This window comes from Elephas maximus, chromosome 27 (assembly GCF_024166365.1).
Source record: "Elephas maximus indicus isolate mEleMax1 chromosome 27, mEleMax1 primary haplotype, whole genome shotgun sequence".
Taxonomy (NCBI): Eukaryota; Metazoa; Chordata; class Mammalia; order Proboscidea; family Elephantidae; genus Elephas; species Elephas maximus.
This window is the reverse complement of record NC_064845.1, coordinates 12,297,686-12,314,204: the sequence shown is the minus strand read 5'-3', so window position 1 is coordinate 12,314,204 and position 16,519 is coordinate 12,297,686. Positions and strand designations below refer to the sequence as shown.

The window sequence follows — 16,519 nt, the reverse complement described above, 5'->3', positions numbered from 1 at the left end:
TGCTATATTATGCATATGATGACTGTGTTCAAGAGAACTGTAGTTTGTGACTGAAAGCAAAGAGCTCAACTAGATGCTTGGATTAAGCATTATTCTTCTTGTAAAAGAACACATTTGATTCTCTCCTGATTCTGCTAGGAAATGTTACATGGAGTTTTTCAATTACTGTCAGGCACACTACCCTTCTAGAAACTCTAATAGGGTCTCTGACAAAGTCCAGTTTGAGTTACTTCTCTATGAAGGAATAAAAGGTGTTTGCTTTTCGCTGGAAGGTACAAGAATTCCAGTGCTGTGGGAATGGTCACATTTTGGACATGGTACCCATCTCTTCACCTTGGTTATTTTCATTCACTTTCCATGATAAACTAGCTTTCAAGCCCTTCTTGCTTATTTCCTAAATAGGTTTACTTGTCCCTTTTCAACATGTCTTATTTTTTAATATATGTGAGAAATATATATATGTGTGTGTGTGTGTGTGTATAGTATTTCCTTTCAAAGCATCAGTTCTTCAAAGAGACTACACATATTTTTAAAGTAACTACTCAGGGGCCAGTGTCTCACGTTAAACTGGTTTGGTATTCTCAAGTAACAAAGAGCCGTGTGTTTTAATCCTTACCTCAAATTTTTCAGGAACGTGCAGTTTAGGAGATGGAACTCCTACAAGGTAGTCAATTACAACCATTATCACTATTGTGAGAAATACAGCAAAGTCACTGATTGTTGATCGCACCTATGTGAAAGAGATCGTGTTAATACAAACACAGAAATACTATCTTTCCACATCTTTCACAATTAAAATACACCACTAGAAAGCACGAATGGGGATTTCAATGAATGCAAATATATCAGGGAAATACATTGATATCTAATTCTTTCTCAATAGATAACAAATTTCACAACCAACCTACCACCTCTCACAGCACCATCATTTTTCTGCTGAGCTCAGATGCCTATTACACATCCTTCACTATGAATAATTTTTTGTAACTATTTGGCATAAAGTATTGTTACGGACTGAATTGTGTACCACTCCCCCCCTCAAACATATGTGTTGTAAATCCTGGCCTCTATGTCTGTGATTATGATTCCATTTGGAAATGGGTTATCTTTGTTATGTCAATGAGACAGGGTTAGTGTAGGGTTTATTTTGAGTCAATCTCTTTTCAGATATAAAGGACATTAAACAGGCAAGCAAGTGAAACAGAAATGAGGGAAGAGAAGTGCCGAGCCATATGAAGACTGCCCTGCGGCAGAAGCTCAGCAGAGACAAGGGCCTTCCCCCAGGGCCGACAGAGAGAAACCCTTCCACTACAGCCACCATTCTGAATTTGGATTTCCAGCCCCACAAACTGTGAGAAAATAAATTTCTGTTTGTTAAAGCCACCCACTTGTGGTATTTCTACCATAGCACCACTAGATAACTAAGAATTTGGTGCTGAGAAGTGGGGGTGCTGCTCTAACAAATACCTAAAACGTGGAAGTGGTTTCGGAATTGGATAACGGGTAGAGGCTGGAAGATGTTTAAGGTACCTAACGGTAAAAGCCTAGATTGCCTTGAAGAGACTGTTGGTAGAACTGTGGATGTCAAAGCCAATTCCAGTGAAGGGTCAGAAGGAAGTGAAGACAGACACAAGTTCCTATCATCTTCGAGAGTACACATGGCACCAACGACAGAACGCTGCTAGAAATGTGGCTATTAAATGCACTTCTGGTGAGGCTTTAAAAGAAAATGATGAACGTGATTGGACCATAGAGGAGGGTGATGCTTTTTATGTAGTGGTGAAGAACTTGTCTGAATTAGGTTCAAGTGTCTGGTGGGAGGCAGAACTTGTAAGTGATGAACTTGAGTATCTGGCTGGGGAGATCTCTAAGTAAGATCTTAAAGGGGCCATGTAGTTTCTCCTTGCCACTTATAGTAAAATTTGAGAGGAAAGAGATAGACTTAAAAATGAAGTATGCAAAATAAAAACAAAACTTAAAGATTTAGAAAATTCTATTGTACAAACTAAGGACGCATGTCCTAGAATCTTCACCAAGGACATGGCTATACAATCTTTTATGAAAGACATTAATCTTGAGACCAATGGATCTAACAACTCCCACAGCAGAAAACCTATCATCTTAGACTGAAAGGGACAGGGAAAGAATGAAAGGAGAGCCTCTTGGAATCCCATAGGCAGGAAGCAAGCCAAAGGAGCCGTATCTGTTTTCCTCCAACAAAAGAAAAGGACCATCTCTGGAGCTTGGAGATCAGCAGAACTGTTGCATGGGAAGTACAGTTGTTTCAGTATCAAAGGGGAGCCAAGGCCTCTGGGGTCTCAATGGGGTAGGGCCGTGGTCACTGGGTGTCGAATGGTAGAGCTACGGCCTCCTGGGTTTCAAAGAGACAGATCTGCACCACCTCGGTTCCAGAGTGTGGGACTGCTGCTCACCAGTGCGAGAGGGATGGAGCTGCTACCCAAAGCTGAGGGGGTGGGGGCTTCCACTGCCAAGGGGCAGAAGAACAAACAGGGTCTGCCAAGAGGGCTAAGGGGCTAGGATCACCATTCAGATGGACTAGGAGAATGGGGCCACCCAAAACCAAGGGAGCCGAGTTGGTACCCCAGTGGGCCTAAAAGGCAGAGCTAAAGCCCAGGGCCAATGGGTCTCCACTCAGAATCCAGAGTGTGTGGCCAACACCCAGAGTCTAAAGGGCAGAACCATTGCCCAAGATTATTTTCAAGCCTTGAGAGCTAATGTAACTTATTCTGTTGGGTTTTAGACGTACTTGGTGCCTCTTAGCCCCTCTTTCCTTCCAATTTCTTCCATTTGTAATGGAAGTGTCTACCTTGTGCCTGTTCCATCATTTTATTTTGGAAGTATAGGGTAGATAATCCTTATTCTAGATTTCACAGGTTCTCAGGTGAAGAGGAATTTTGCACCAGGATGGACTATGCCTAACATCTCACCCGTATTTGATTTACATGAGACAGAAGATGAGATTTTGGACTTGGAGTTGATTTAAGACTTTGGGATGATGTGATCGGGTGAATGCATGCAGGAAGGACATGAAGTTTTGGGCCAAAGGGTAGAATGTTATGGATTGAATCGTATCCCCCAAAAATATGTGTTATAAATCCTAACCTTTATTCCTGGGATGCCATATTTTTATGCAAATAATGCATGCCTTCTGTGTTTGTTCACCAACCGCAACCCCCCCGCCCCCGAACCCATGCCAATCCTCCTCCAAAAGTTGCTATAAAAAATTACCATAGTGTACTTATGAAAATACCTCGAGAGGGGAGGGCTGGTCAGCAAACAAATGCAGAAGGCTCATGCTATTTGAGTAAAAATACAGTAATCCTATTTGGGAATGGGTTGTATTTGTTATGTTAATGAATACCACCCACTTGTATTTCTGTTATAGTAGCACTAGATAACTAAGACAAGTATTATCCTTAAAAAATATAGTAACATTTTAAAACATACTAAGGAAAGCAAAGCTAAAAACACAAATATTAACTGGAACTCCCAATTACCTTGGTAGGAAAATAACGCTTGGTCTTAAATTGCTTGAGGAATGAAGACAGAAAAAATGTTGTAAAAAATAAGATGACACACCAAAAGAGCACATCTGGGACATAAGGTCCATGAAGACCACAAGCTGATCCTACAAACGTACCATGAAAGGCTTGACATTCCTGGAAAAAAGAAAGGGGAAAAAAAAAAAAAAAAAAGAGGATGGAGGGAGTTCTCAAATATCTAAGAAATCACTCATGAACTTCACTGACTCTAAGATGCTCAGATGCTGATTGTAAGTCACACCATTATGTTATGTTTCACTCAGAAAGAAAAAACACAGCCCAGTCAGCTATAACACACCATCGATTGTAGGGCGTAGGAGTTCACAGATATTATCATTTCAAAAAAAGGTGCATCTTAAATCACTCAAATACAACATTTTGCCAAGTTATTTCACATACTCCTTTCTTTGAATCCCGTATTCCCTTTAGTGAAAGCATCATGATGAGTGTATTAATTCTCAAACATTTCCTCTTGCCACTCCACAATTCCACTCTCTTTCTTTCTGAACAAGTGGTTTAATACAAAAAGGAGACGAGAAATTCTACTGTCTTTTTACAATGCTGAATAAGAATTCGAATCAGTAATAAAAAACGGACTCAAGCACCAATGGAAAAGGACAAAAACAAGTACTGAGCATCCACTGTGTATGTACTGAGTACTACAGATGCCTGTATTCTGACTTGATCCAAGGCCTTGGGATTAAAGCATGGGATCATAAACAGCAATTGACTAATAAAATACTCCCATTAACGAAATCAGTAAAATAATGTAATCGATAATATGGCATAGTGTAATTCAATTACAGAAGTATATTGACTTGATTTTACTTTTGAGAGACAAATAACTGAAAGACAACCAGAAATTAACAAAAGTACACAGGACTAAAATCCATTTCTTTCTTACTTATATATTCCAACAAGCCTTATTTTAACAACATGACAACTCAAGTTTATAAAATGAGAAAAGGGAAACTTCAACTTCCATGTGCTGAGACTGGTAAACCTACAAATTTGGAACACAGGTCATAGAAAAGAAAGCTACAAAAACAAAAAACAAATGATCATGGCCCTTTTGGCTATAAAGGACACACATTGCAAAGACTTATATCTTTAATATCAAGACAACTTACCCATCCATCATGATACAAATTTTTTTTAAAGTATCACTTTCATTTGAACAACTCTGTTAGTACATCTTTTCCATAGCAAAAATGACTTTATAAAATACAAAATTAATAGTAAAGCATGAATCTAAACGGATTACTGATACATAATGCTTTAAATCAGCACTGTCCCACAAAACTTTCCGCAGTGACGGAAATGTCACATATCTGCACTGCAGCCAGTGGTCACATGAAGTGACCGAGCACTTTCCGTGTGGCTGGTGTAACTGAGAAACTTTTCATTAATCTTTATTAATAATTAATTATATTAATGTTAATAAATATGTTTAAACAGACATGTTAATGGCTAGTGTACTGGACAGTGCAGCCTTAAATTATCAGTGGGACAAAATTTCAGATGATATCCCTCAAATTATACATTTAGGGGCTAACTACCATCGTTAGTGAGTAAGGAATAACCTACAGTTGTTTGTATGATATAAAAAGCACCAGAGACACTCAGGGGATCTGAGTGCTAATCACTTTACATCTTTATTCATGACTCCCAATCCGGGAAATGTCTAAAACAAGGATATTCTAGGGTTAGGACAACATTTCCCAAAAACATACAAAGCACCTGTTATACTACTGTATTTTTACGCATATACAAATGACGTGCACCATCTGTTTGTCAATCATGCCCCCCCCCCGTATTTTCATAAGTGAGCTATGCTATTTTTTTTTTTAACAGCAACATGTAAAAAAACTGGGAAGGGGGAGGGCATGGTTGCAAACAAACAAAGAAGGTGTGCATTATTTATGTAAAGATACAGTACTCAGTGCAGTAGGTGCTCACTGCATGTTTTTATCCTTCTCCCTTTCTCCTTCTTTAGTGCCTGAGTCAGAGCAGCTTCTATGAGTTAAGCAGACAAAGTTCACTGAGTCCTTCAGGGCATGAGGGCTGCACTCGTGATCTTCTAAACAAGCTGTTCTTGGAGCAGATGAGCTAAACAGACAACTGGATACGGGATGATACAACTGTAAAACCCAGTGTATGTAACCACAGTCCTATAGACAATTCTTGTGGATTTATCGATCTCATAAGTGAAATTAGAAACCTGAGGTATATTCGTATCTTCTTAATAATTCTATCTTGGAAGTCAAATATAGTCCATTTTTATCTCCCTTACCAGCTTCCTTCTTTTCTGCCTATCTTTTTAGTGCATGTTAGACAAAAAAAGTGGCTAACTCCTATTTGGAAAGAACAATATTGTATGCTGAAAACATATTAATATCCATGGACTAAGAAGAAAATGTAGGTCTAACCAGAAAAAGCTAAAGAAAAGAACCAGGTTACAAATCCTTTGTCTTGTAATATACTCACAGAAACAGTGAGATTCCCCCAGGAAATATCACGTGCCGTCACGTGCTTTTCCTTCCAGAGCTCTAGCGTTTCATTGCTAGGGTTAGGAGGTTCAATACATACACATCTGAGAAATCAGAATAGGGTATATTTTTAAGGCTCATGCATTGGATGTTTACATTTTATTAAATCAATTGTACAATATGCTGGTTTTTAACTGCTTCCATTTTTTCCTCTGTTTCAGTGTATGGAAACTACAAACAGAGACAACGGTACAGAATAATGTTTGAGTTAACACCAAAGCCGTTGCCACTGAGTTGATTCTGACTCATAGCAACCCTGTAGGACAGAGTAGAGCTGCCCTGTAAGTTTCCTAGACTGTAATCTTTACATAAGCAGACTACCACATTTTTCTCCCACAGAGCAGCTGGTGGATTTAACTGTTGACCTTTTTGGTTAGCAGCCGAGCTCTTAACCCCCGCACCACCAGGGCTCGAAAAGTTCAGTTCATATACAGCACTACCTCAACTGCCTAGAAAACCTAGAAGCACACAAGTAAGCAAAGAAACCTCCAGATGCGGATTTAAAAAATGAAAAGAAATAAACATGTGAACATTCCCAATTAGATTATAAATTGTTTGAGAAAAAGGCAAGAGGATCAACTTTGGAGTCAATCTAGGCTTTGTCATTTACCAGTTGTTTGGCCCAAGGCCTCCAAGAGCCTCAATTTCTTCACATACAAAAGAGGATATGTGAATTAAGGAACACTAAGATACGAATTATGTAACACTGCTAGCACAGCGCTTATGCATACTCAGCGAATGCCAGCTAAACGGTGTTCACATGTAATTACTCAGTTAATTATCCAGAAGGAAACGGCGCTTTGTGTGGCGCTAGCTATAAAAGCCGTGCTTTATAAAGGTCAAAAGAGAAAAGGGCAAGAGAGAAAACAAAAAAGATTTTTAAAAATTAACTAGTTTTAAGAGCAAAAAGACAACACATTTTGTCATCAAAGTGTCACTAATATTTTCAAATAGGTCCATGTGATAAAGGAATTTCCACATCCCTTCCTACACTGCCCATCAAGGTTTAGGATATAGAAGGAAGGCAAGGAAGAGCCAGCAGAGAGAAAGGAGAGATTCAGAGGAAAGGGGGTAAATGCATAGATTCAGGGTTTATGTGGGTAGAAGAGGGAAGCTGTATCCTTTTTCTCTTTTGTTAATCACCACATTTTTCCATGTGAGCAAATCAAAGGAGCCCTGGTGGCTCAATGGTTAAGCACCTGGCTGTTAACTGAAAGGCTGGTGGTTAGAGTCCACCAGTCACTCCGTGGGAGAAAAGCATAAAGATTACAGCTTAGGAAACCCTAACAGGCAGTTCTACTCTCCTACAGGGTGACTATGCATCAGAATTGATTCGAAAGCACGCAAAAAAGACAATAAATACAAACTTGCACCATACGTGATTGCTTATAGACAGCAGATATGGGAAACCCTGGTGGTGTAGTGGTTAAGTGCTACGACCGCTAACCAAAAAGCTTGGCAGTTTGAGTCCACCAGACACTCCTAGGAAACTCTATGGGGCAGTTTTACTCTGTCCTATAGTGTCTATGAGTTGGAATCGACTGGACGGCAATGGGTTTGGTTTGGTTTTTTTAATCTAGGTATGTCCAATTTTAACAGCTGATTTTATTTTCTAATGAATATTATTTGCCAACATTACTTTTCAAATTCTATTTTATTCTTAGAGTTTAAAAAGATTTTCCTTTCATACTTTTCTTACAAAGAAAACACTCCACAAAATACTACATGAGAGTGTACTGAAATTCTACCTTAAAACAACTTCACATAAAAATTATCAGACGTCAGAAACATTAATGAACATATAAAATGTGAGGAGAATACAGTCGGCCCTCCATATCCACAGGTTTCACATCCACAGATTCAACCAACCACATATCAAAAATATTCGGGAGGGAGAAAAAACAGACTTTTTTCTCTTGTCATTATTCCCTGAACAATAATACAGTGTAACAACTACCTACATACCATTTACGTTGTATTAAAAAAAAATAAATAGTATAATCATCTAGATACGATTTAAAGTATACAGGAGGATGTACACAGGCTATATGCAAATACTCCGCCATTTTATAGAAGGGATTTGAGCATCCATGGATTTTGGTATCTGTGGGGGGTCCTGGGACCAATCCCTCATGGATACCTAGTGGTGGCTACATGTCATTATAAAAAAATATAAATATATATACTACATCCAACTGGTCAAAGAATACAAGATCCAATTTAATTTAATTTAATTGCCTTATTTAAATATATAGTGAGTCAGTTGCCAAACAATCGAGTTTAAACTGGCCAATCCAATTCAAACCGAAGACTAAAATACATACTCTCGGATAAGTTACTTCAAAAAAAAAACCACCCAAATCTGTTGCCATCGAGTCGATTTCAACTCATAGCGACTCTACAGGACAGAGTAGAACTCTCCCATAGAGTTTCCAAGGAGCACTGGTAGATTTGAACTGCCGACCTTTTGGTTAGCGGCCGTAGCTCTTAACCACTACGCCACCAGGGTTTCCTAAGTCACTTCAGTGAATAAAAATGACTGAATTTCATCAACTGGGTTTATGTCCATTCAGCGCTTTGACAAACTCTCATGTGAAACCGACAAGTCATCACCCAAATGGCTAGTTGGGTAGTTTTAGCTAAATAGAGGGAGCATCACACTGCAAAAATCTATTTTCTTAGGCTCAAAAAAACATCTCTGCAAACGTACATTTCAACACTAAGCATTAGAGGGAAACAGAAACACTTACGAGTAGGTGGTCAGTTCATCTAGGTTGTTGTGCATGTTAAAAGCGTATATTTCTCCTAGGTGAAAGATCTTCTCCAAAGCCTCATAGATGAATATGATGCAAATGAGAGCTGCAAAAGCCTCCTCTGTAAACCGAGTAATGTAACACACAAGGCTGCTTGCATCTGTTGCAACCAAAACAATGCACAAGAAAGAAGTCCACAGACCAATACTGGTTCGCAAGGACAGATAGGAAAGGTGGTAATCTCTGTTTAGAAAGAAAAATGTGGATGTGATCAATATATACATGCAGAATGGCAACTGTGCTTTAAAAGCTCACAACAAACAACAAGAACACCATAAAAACATACGATTCCTAAAGAAGACCGTGAATTGAAGAGAGCGACACAAAAATGACTAAAGAAAGCTCTGTGTGTTTTTCTGGCTTCAACTGAGGACTGGCTTGTTATTAACAGACTGGTTGGTTATATTATAGTACAGTAAACTGACATAAAAGATTTATAGCAAAAATCTACTAGGCAGTAAATATTTCAAAAACATTAGGACTCAACTTCAGAAATCAGTCATGAGGACTGAAGGACAGGTGTCAGTCTACAGGAAAGGACCATGGACCTGCCTCCCTCTGAAGATCTAGAAACTGTCAGTATGGCAAACACGTCCATGTCTACACTGTCACTACCACCAACACCACGACTTCCACTGTCACCATTACAACCAAAGAAAGTGATTTTTTTTTTTTAATTTCGTATAAGAAATTACTGTCAAGGAGTTTTAAACACTTCAGGTTACTGCATGTTCTCTCTGTAAGTCTATGCCGCATGCCAGATTAGAATCAGAATCAGCTGGTTTAGTGAGCTGACCAAGAGCAGTTAGATAAACCAAATGTTTAATAGCATCAAGCTGTTTCGGGCTAAATAAAATATTCAGCTGCATTTATCTCACAAAGGGAACAGCACTGGCCACACCGAATTCAACGTTTACTAACTACAGTAAGTTATATTCCTCTCCACGATGCAAACAACCTTGCCAGAGGAAACTCACACCTCACTCTGACTGCTGCCATTTTCCTTTCTGCTAAACAGGGCCTGAGTGATAAAGGCAGCATGGGCCTTCATGACCCACCTTTTTCTAAGCTTCCTTTATTAGACCGACATACCACCTGATAAATAATTCGGATTAACACCTTCTTGCCGGTTGCAATTTGCTACCACAAAGGATTTTTATTGCCCCTCCTTTACTGATTTGCTCATCTATGCTCAAACCTATTGATTTTATACTCCAGGGTAATCTTATTTTCCTCATTTCTAAGGTACTGGGGTAAGGATGTTGGTAGAGGGTTCAGGGTAGGGTTGACCATGCAGTGGTCCAGAAAGTGCTCAAATTATACGTATTGATCAGATTCTTTTCCAGCTATTAAATATGCAACGTGCTTTTAACTAAAGTTAATAATGCAATATATAATTGTACACATATGCAAACACGTGCAACTAGTACATAACTACTACTCACCTGCAGAATTTAAATAAAATTTTTTCAAACACTAGAACCGGACCTGTGCTCCCCAATATTGTAAGAGGTTGCCCAGCAAACAACGAATAGGCAATCCCAGTTAACGATGCTCCAAAAAGAGACTCTATTGCACTCTGTTTAAGGAAAAAAGACACGAATGAAAGCAATACATCATAAACGCTACCTCTAGCCTACACGTAAGACATCTGGAAACCAAACAAAAATAAAAATGCTAATCAAAAGTAGTTATAAAGCAAACACAACTTTGAGTCTTAAATTTTAAATATGCAAAATCACAAATACATTTTAAATACACAGGAAAAACTGCTTTCATTTCACATATTAAAAGTGAAAATTTTGCAATCAACCTTAATTTCAAAACTCTACGGGAGGGAAGTAAAAGTAAATGGAAGAGAAACACAGGGGCTTCAACTTTTATCTACAAATGTTTTGTTTCTTAAGAATGGTACAAAGGTGCATGTATTACTTTAAATAATTTTGTAAGTGTAAAATAATTCATTTTACAAAACAAAAAACATTAAATACTCAATATGGTGTGCTATAAAAAAGAATTCATCAAAAAGATTAATTAAAAAAATTAACATGCAATCCTAGCCATTTTCTACACATTTTAAAGAAAATATCTAATATGACAGATTTTTAACCAGTTGACAACAAAATTGAAATGCTTAACATAAATTAAAGAGATGAAAAATCTCTTTAAAAAATTCACAACTGTCAATGAGGAAGTATCTTATTGGCATTGAAGTTTGGCAAAGTGACAAAAGGGAAGCCTCAGAGGAATTCTATCCCACCGCATTACATTCTGTTAGTGTATTAGATGGTAAGGGGTGGTGATCTGCTACGCCCCTAGACTGAGGGGAGGAACACAAAGAAAAGGAAAGGACAGTTAACCACTCACAAACACCAGTCAAGTGGAACGCACTATCAAGAAAGGAAGAAGCCCGTACTCGGGAAACGCAGGTTGTGAGCTGACAAGGACCCTGTGATTGGGGGCAGCATGGCAGAGCACAGAGAGCAGGCGTGCAGGGCTTCAGAATTAGGTTTTGAAGTGAAAGGCTGCCTTGGGCACTACCAGCTGGTAAGCCATGGCCGTACCTTAAGCTTTTTGAGCCCAAGCTTTTTCATTTTTAATGGGGTGATGATTACCAGGGAAACTTAATGGAGTGAGTGGTGTTTGTGAAGACACCTATCCGAGGGTCTAACGCAGAGTGCACACAATAAAAGGCAGCTATTCGCATCACCTAGAGCAGCATCTTTCAAAATCGAAATCACAAAATAATAGTGTGCAATAAAAGTATAATTCAACTATTAGAATAAAAATTGGATCAAACACACATATAAACTTGTCTTCTGGCAAGATTGGAGAAGCGTCCGCAGCAATGATCCATTTGTTAACTCTACGGAAAACTTGGTTTCCTTGCCCATGAATAAACATAAAATCCTTCGTTCGATTAGGAATGAATTTACCCAGAAACAAAGAAAAGAACTGCAAAGAGAAGCAAGCAGACGGCAAAATAAAGAAATGCTAACAGGGGGTAGATGGGCACCAAAGTAGGGTTCCCCTATGGCCACATTTACTAGAAGCAGAAATTTCTTTGGCCCAGACCTGGTTTTTTTTTTTTAATAATTTTTAAACTGTTTGTTTTTTCCAAAAGTGAACTCTCTATTTAAAGAGATCACAGTCCCTTTACCCTGTCCTCCCCACCTGCCCGCATCTTGAGGTCTTCAATTTTACCCATCCCAGCCTTGCCTCTCTCCCTCCCCACGTCCTCGCACCTCTCGACTGCACAGCACTGAGCACTGGCTGCGGCTAAGCCTTCCTCCTGCTCAAAACCTCTATTTCATTGTTTGCAGAATCATATCCTACTGCTCCCCCTCCCAAGCGTTGACTGTGCCTGCGACTAATTCACTGGGTTCCCTACTTCATCCTCTGCCTCTCCCTACAGATTGCCCCCCCAACCCGCCACCACCCCATTAGCCTCGTCTACGCCCAGCCCAGTTTCAATTGTCACGTGCACATGACTGACTCCCCATCTTCGTATCTTGTCTTTACCACTCTACAAACCCTGGGACAGCATCTCCTGATGTCTCCATTTCTACCTGGAGTTCCTAAAAAGCATCTGAAAACAAACATCATCTCCTTATCACTCTCCTCCAGAATGCTCCTGATTTCTCTATTATTTCAACTCCTCCAGCTCTTGTTCTATCTCACTCACGTGGGGCACAGCTCACCAAGACATGGTAACTATGTATGCAACCACCTCATCTTTACACTGAAGTTAGCGTCACTGAGAACAAGAGGCACTGCTCACCCGCACGTGCCCGCAGCCCTCCCCGGTGTAACTATCACCCGCACTCGGTGTTAACCAGCATCATGAAGTCGGCAGGTGGTGACCAACAGAAAAAGAGCAAAGAAGCAGTGTTTCCATGACGGGAACAGATAAGACATCTCTACAGGGACCAGCAGAGTTACGTTTACCATTTCTGACAGCACATAAAGTAACTTACTAAAAATATGTACTTTTCACACAATGATTAAAGAATAAGGTCAAGATGTACTAAACGTCTGAAAATGTTATCAGAATCTAAGTAAATAAATTAAGAGTTGAAAGAAAATTTCAGTTGTCAGATTTCATATTAAGGTCATAAACATGAAATACTTTAATTGAGTAATCATTCCTTAGCTTTTAACCTTTTTATCCATTAGAAGAAAGAATTTTCTCCCGAGTAAATACAGTTAAATAAAAAACACTTAGGAACACAAGAATCACAGATCACCTCATTTAAATGCCTTTAAAATATATATACTCAAAACAATGCCATTTAAGATTTACACAACACCAGATATTCTGCTCAGTTATCATGCCTCCCGTGGCCCCTACTACGTGATTACCAAGGACAGAAAAACATAAAAAACTTTTAGTCATATCAAAGGATAAAGCTTTCAATTATATTTTCAAAAAAAAAGCTTTGGCTACATTCACACAGATTTAGTAACAGCAAAATTAAACACTACTGCAAAAAATCCGTCATTCCCTCCATTATGTTCTCTTCTTCCAAAGAAGCTAGTCCAGGCCTATCGGCCAGGGCTGACGAGTTACTATTAACCATACGGCTCTAACTATAAGCCTACGACGCCTTATAGAATGAAGTTGGTAAATCGGATAAATGTCCCCACCCGTGACCCACCCAGAATCAGTTCAATTGCTCTCCCCCCAACCATCCCCCCAACAAAGACAATGCAAGCCTTTTACTCAATTTATAAAACCATTCATCCAGCAAGCCAGGATAAACATTTTTTTTTTTTTCTTTTTACCTCAACTGTGCTTCTTCTCCTGTTCAATTGGCTTCCCCACGTTTTCCATAGCAATTACCTTTGGGGGAAGTCTGCTTTGGGACAGGTTAATCGTGCTGTGGGGAGACTCTTCAAATAACAGTATGAATCGTGAGACAAATGCATACAGACACTTGCCTCTGAAGAGCTAAGAGCCTGGCTACTACCAATCTTTGTACTCACTATTCTGCCTTCTGTAGCTTCTCCAAGCAGCCCTCCAAAAGTGATTACAGGAGACATACAGGCACAGTATAGGAAAAGAATCGAGGCCAGGCACTGCAGGCTTAATGCATCCTTGAAGTCACTCAAGAAAAAAGGTGCTTTCCTTTTGATGTCAAGTATCAAACCACCAAAAAGCCTAAATAGGTGAGATGAAACTCGTCAAACTGTACACGAGAGGATTCTAGCTAGTTCAGACTAAAACTATGGGCTACATAAGACTGCTGAGACCTAGTGCTTTGTCAACAAAAATTAAAATCCAATTTAAGTCATAGTATAAACTGAGGAAGATACACTAATTTAACCTCCTCCACTGATGCCGGGGGAAAGTAGGTCTCATTAAGTCAAAAGAGACATAAATAACTGTATTTATGGACTATTTACTGAAAAGACTATAGGCAAATGATTTTATATGAGTAAATGTAATTTTGGACAAAAATGTGCAAGGAAATGTACAATAAAAATAAAAATCTAACATCCCAGTCATAAAAATGTGCATAAGCAATTGTATTAACTCTCATCCACATTATAAACTTTAACTGCAAGCATGAGAAGTATCAGGCAACAATTATAACAAATCTTAGGTCCCCAAATACTCTTTAATATGAACACAGTATGCTGTGCTTCGATGCACTGAGCAGTCAATTCATAATCATCTTCAATAACTCTTAAAATTAGTACTTCAATTACTCAAATACCTCCATCTAAGAAAAAAAAAAAAACCTGAAAACTCTTTCAGTATATTTAATTTACTGTCCATGTAGTCAAACTACTGTGTGTAGGAGTAACACCAAGAAGTTTTAATTAGTAGATTAAAATGTATTATTTGCACACCATTACAATTTTTTTTAATCAGACTTCTGAAAACATTTAACTTGGCAACATTTCCCTAAAACAAAAGCTCTCCGAGGAGCAGACTTTGTTCACTGGCATATTTCTAGCGTCTAGAACATGCCTAGGGATTAGTAGGCAACTCAACAAATACCAGGGACTGAAGCAGAAATTCCAAAAAGTTTTGTGGTTCATAAAATATATAATCATTCAAGTCTCTACTGCAAGAAACCTGACGGAAACAAATCTCATCTTAAGCTCTCAAACGCTTGGGATTTTTCAAGCTTTTCCGTACTCTTTTACTTTTCTGAAGCTAATATTGAAATAAATCCTAGACACACACTGACTGGTTGCAGAAGTTATCCGATAAATAATCTAACATAAAGGGGAAGCAGCTTGCAATAAAAAAGGTGCCCCTGATAATCTTGGCAGTGAATCTACGTCATCCAATGAAGAACTGATTATTTAACAGATGCCTCTGTGAGGCCCTTGGTCGACTCTGAGCTCAATGTCAGCCTGCCTTGGTGTCCCTCAGTGACTAACACTACTCAGTCTAGTGGGTCCTCTCTACGGGATGTGGCCAAGTGTGAAGAGACACTGTTGGCACACAGACAGCATCTTATTCTCGACTGTATTCAGAGACGAATACATTAGTCAACGAATTAATTGTGAGTTTAAGTTTCTCTGTAGTCTCTACGCAGTATGCCAGCTGTTACTGACTTCTCTTGTATATAGTACCCTTAGGCACTTTATCAAAACTCCAAATAACGTGTCTGCATAAGATAGGCTGGTTTTGTAAACAAAGATTGGAGATTCAAGATCTTCTAGCTCCATAGTAACCACCAGTGGACAATAGTGCATCAGTAGCCACAGGATTTTCTATATTCTGGAAATGCCGGAACATTTACCTACTTCCACAAAATGTTTTATGACAGCATTTGCAGCCGGCAATATTTCTATTCTTTATTGAAAAGTTAACTTCTTAAACGATTTTTCTGACCAAATTTCCAGAGACCATTACCATCACTTAATCACGTTCCTCCATCTAATCTGACATGATGTCATGACAGAATGCTCAACTAAGGGATTTGTGTCTATGTACACACACAGAAAAATCACTAGTTATAATTCCTCTCTGTTCCCATAATTTTCTATGTTGACACTATATTAGGATCCTACACCTTTTTCAAGAATCTTTTGTACAGGCATTGGCAATTAACCTATATAACTGTGCAGTACTCTTATCATCTGATCTAGTATTTTCATTTTCAATAAAGCTTGAACCCAAGTACATGCTATTAAAATGGTTTTTAAAAGCGTACAATTTTCCTTAACATGATATACCTATGTGATAGTGCACATTTAAAAAATATATACTTAAAAATTATAAAAGATTATGTTCTAAATACTTGCAAAGAAAAAAGAACATTTATGTCTACTACATCAGATCAACCCCTGGCCCCCAAAAAGCTGTCCGCACAGTATGAGGATTGTACCCACCGTCCAGTCCTCTGCAGCTCAGGCCCGGCGTGATGAGCGGCCTCTTTAGGAGGGTCACTCAAGGTGGGGGCAGATCCATTGGGAAACACGGGAATCTTTCTCTTTTCCTGCATTTCACAAAAAGACATTTTGAGAATTCTTTAAGAAAGCTGAGATGACATCTCCAAATAGTGGGAATATGAGTTTTCATATTGATTATATCAGTGCTCCTAGGAAAAAAATCTTCCAAATATAAATCTCT

The 16,519-nt window shown here is 38.8% G+C and overlaps 1 protein-coding gene across 5 annotated transcripts in view; it reads right to left on the bottom strand.

Annotated features, from left to right (window-relative positions):
- Positions 1 to 16,519, bottom strand: part of SLC4A7 (solute carrier family 4 member 7) — a 113,982-nt gene that overhangs the window by 21,304 nt on the left and 76,159 nt on the right. For all 5 annotated transcript variants that reach the window (XM_049870944.1, XM_049870942.1, XM_049870943.1 and 2 more), the window contains 7 exons: positions 16,279 to 16,385; positions 13,912 to 14,086; positions 10,371 to 10,504; positions 8,863 to 9,108; positions 6,051 to 6,156; positions 3,519 to 3,680; positions 617 to 730 (listed from right to left, as the gene is read on the bottom strand). In XM_049870944.1, the coding sequence (XP_049726901.1) occupies positions 617 to 730; positions 3,519 to 3,680; positions 6,051 to 6,156; positions 8,863 to 9,108; positions 10,371 to 10,504; positions 13,912 to 14,086; positions 16,279 to 16,385 (1,044 nt within the window). The remainder of the gene's footprint in view (positions 1 to 616; positions 731 to 3,518; positions 3,681 to 6,050; positions 6,157 to 8,862; positions 9,109 to 10,370; positions 10,505 to 13,911; positions 14,087 to 16,278; positions 16,386 to 16,519) is intronic.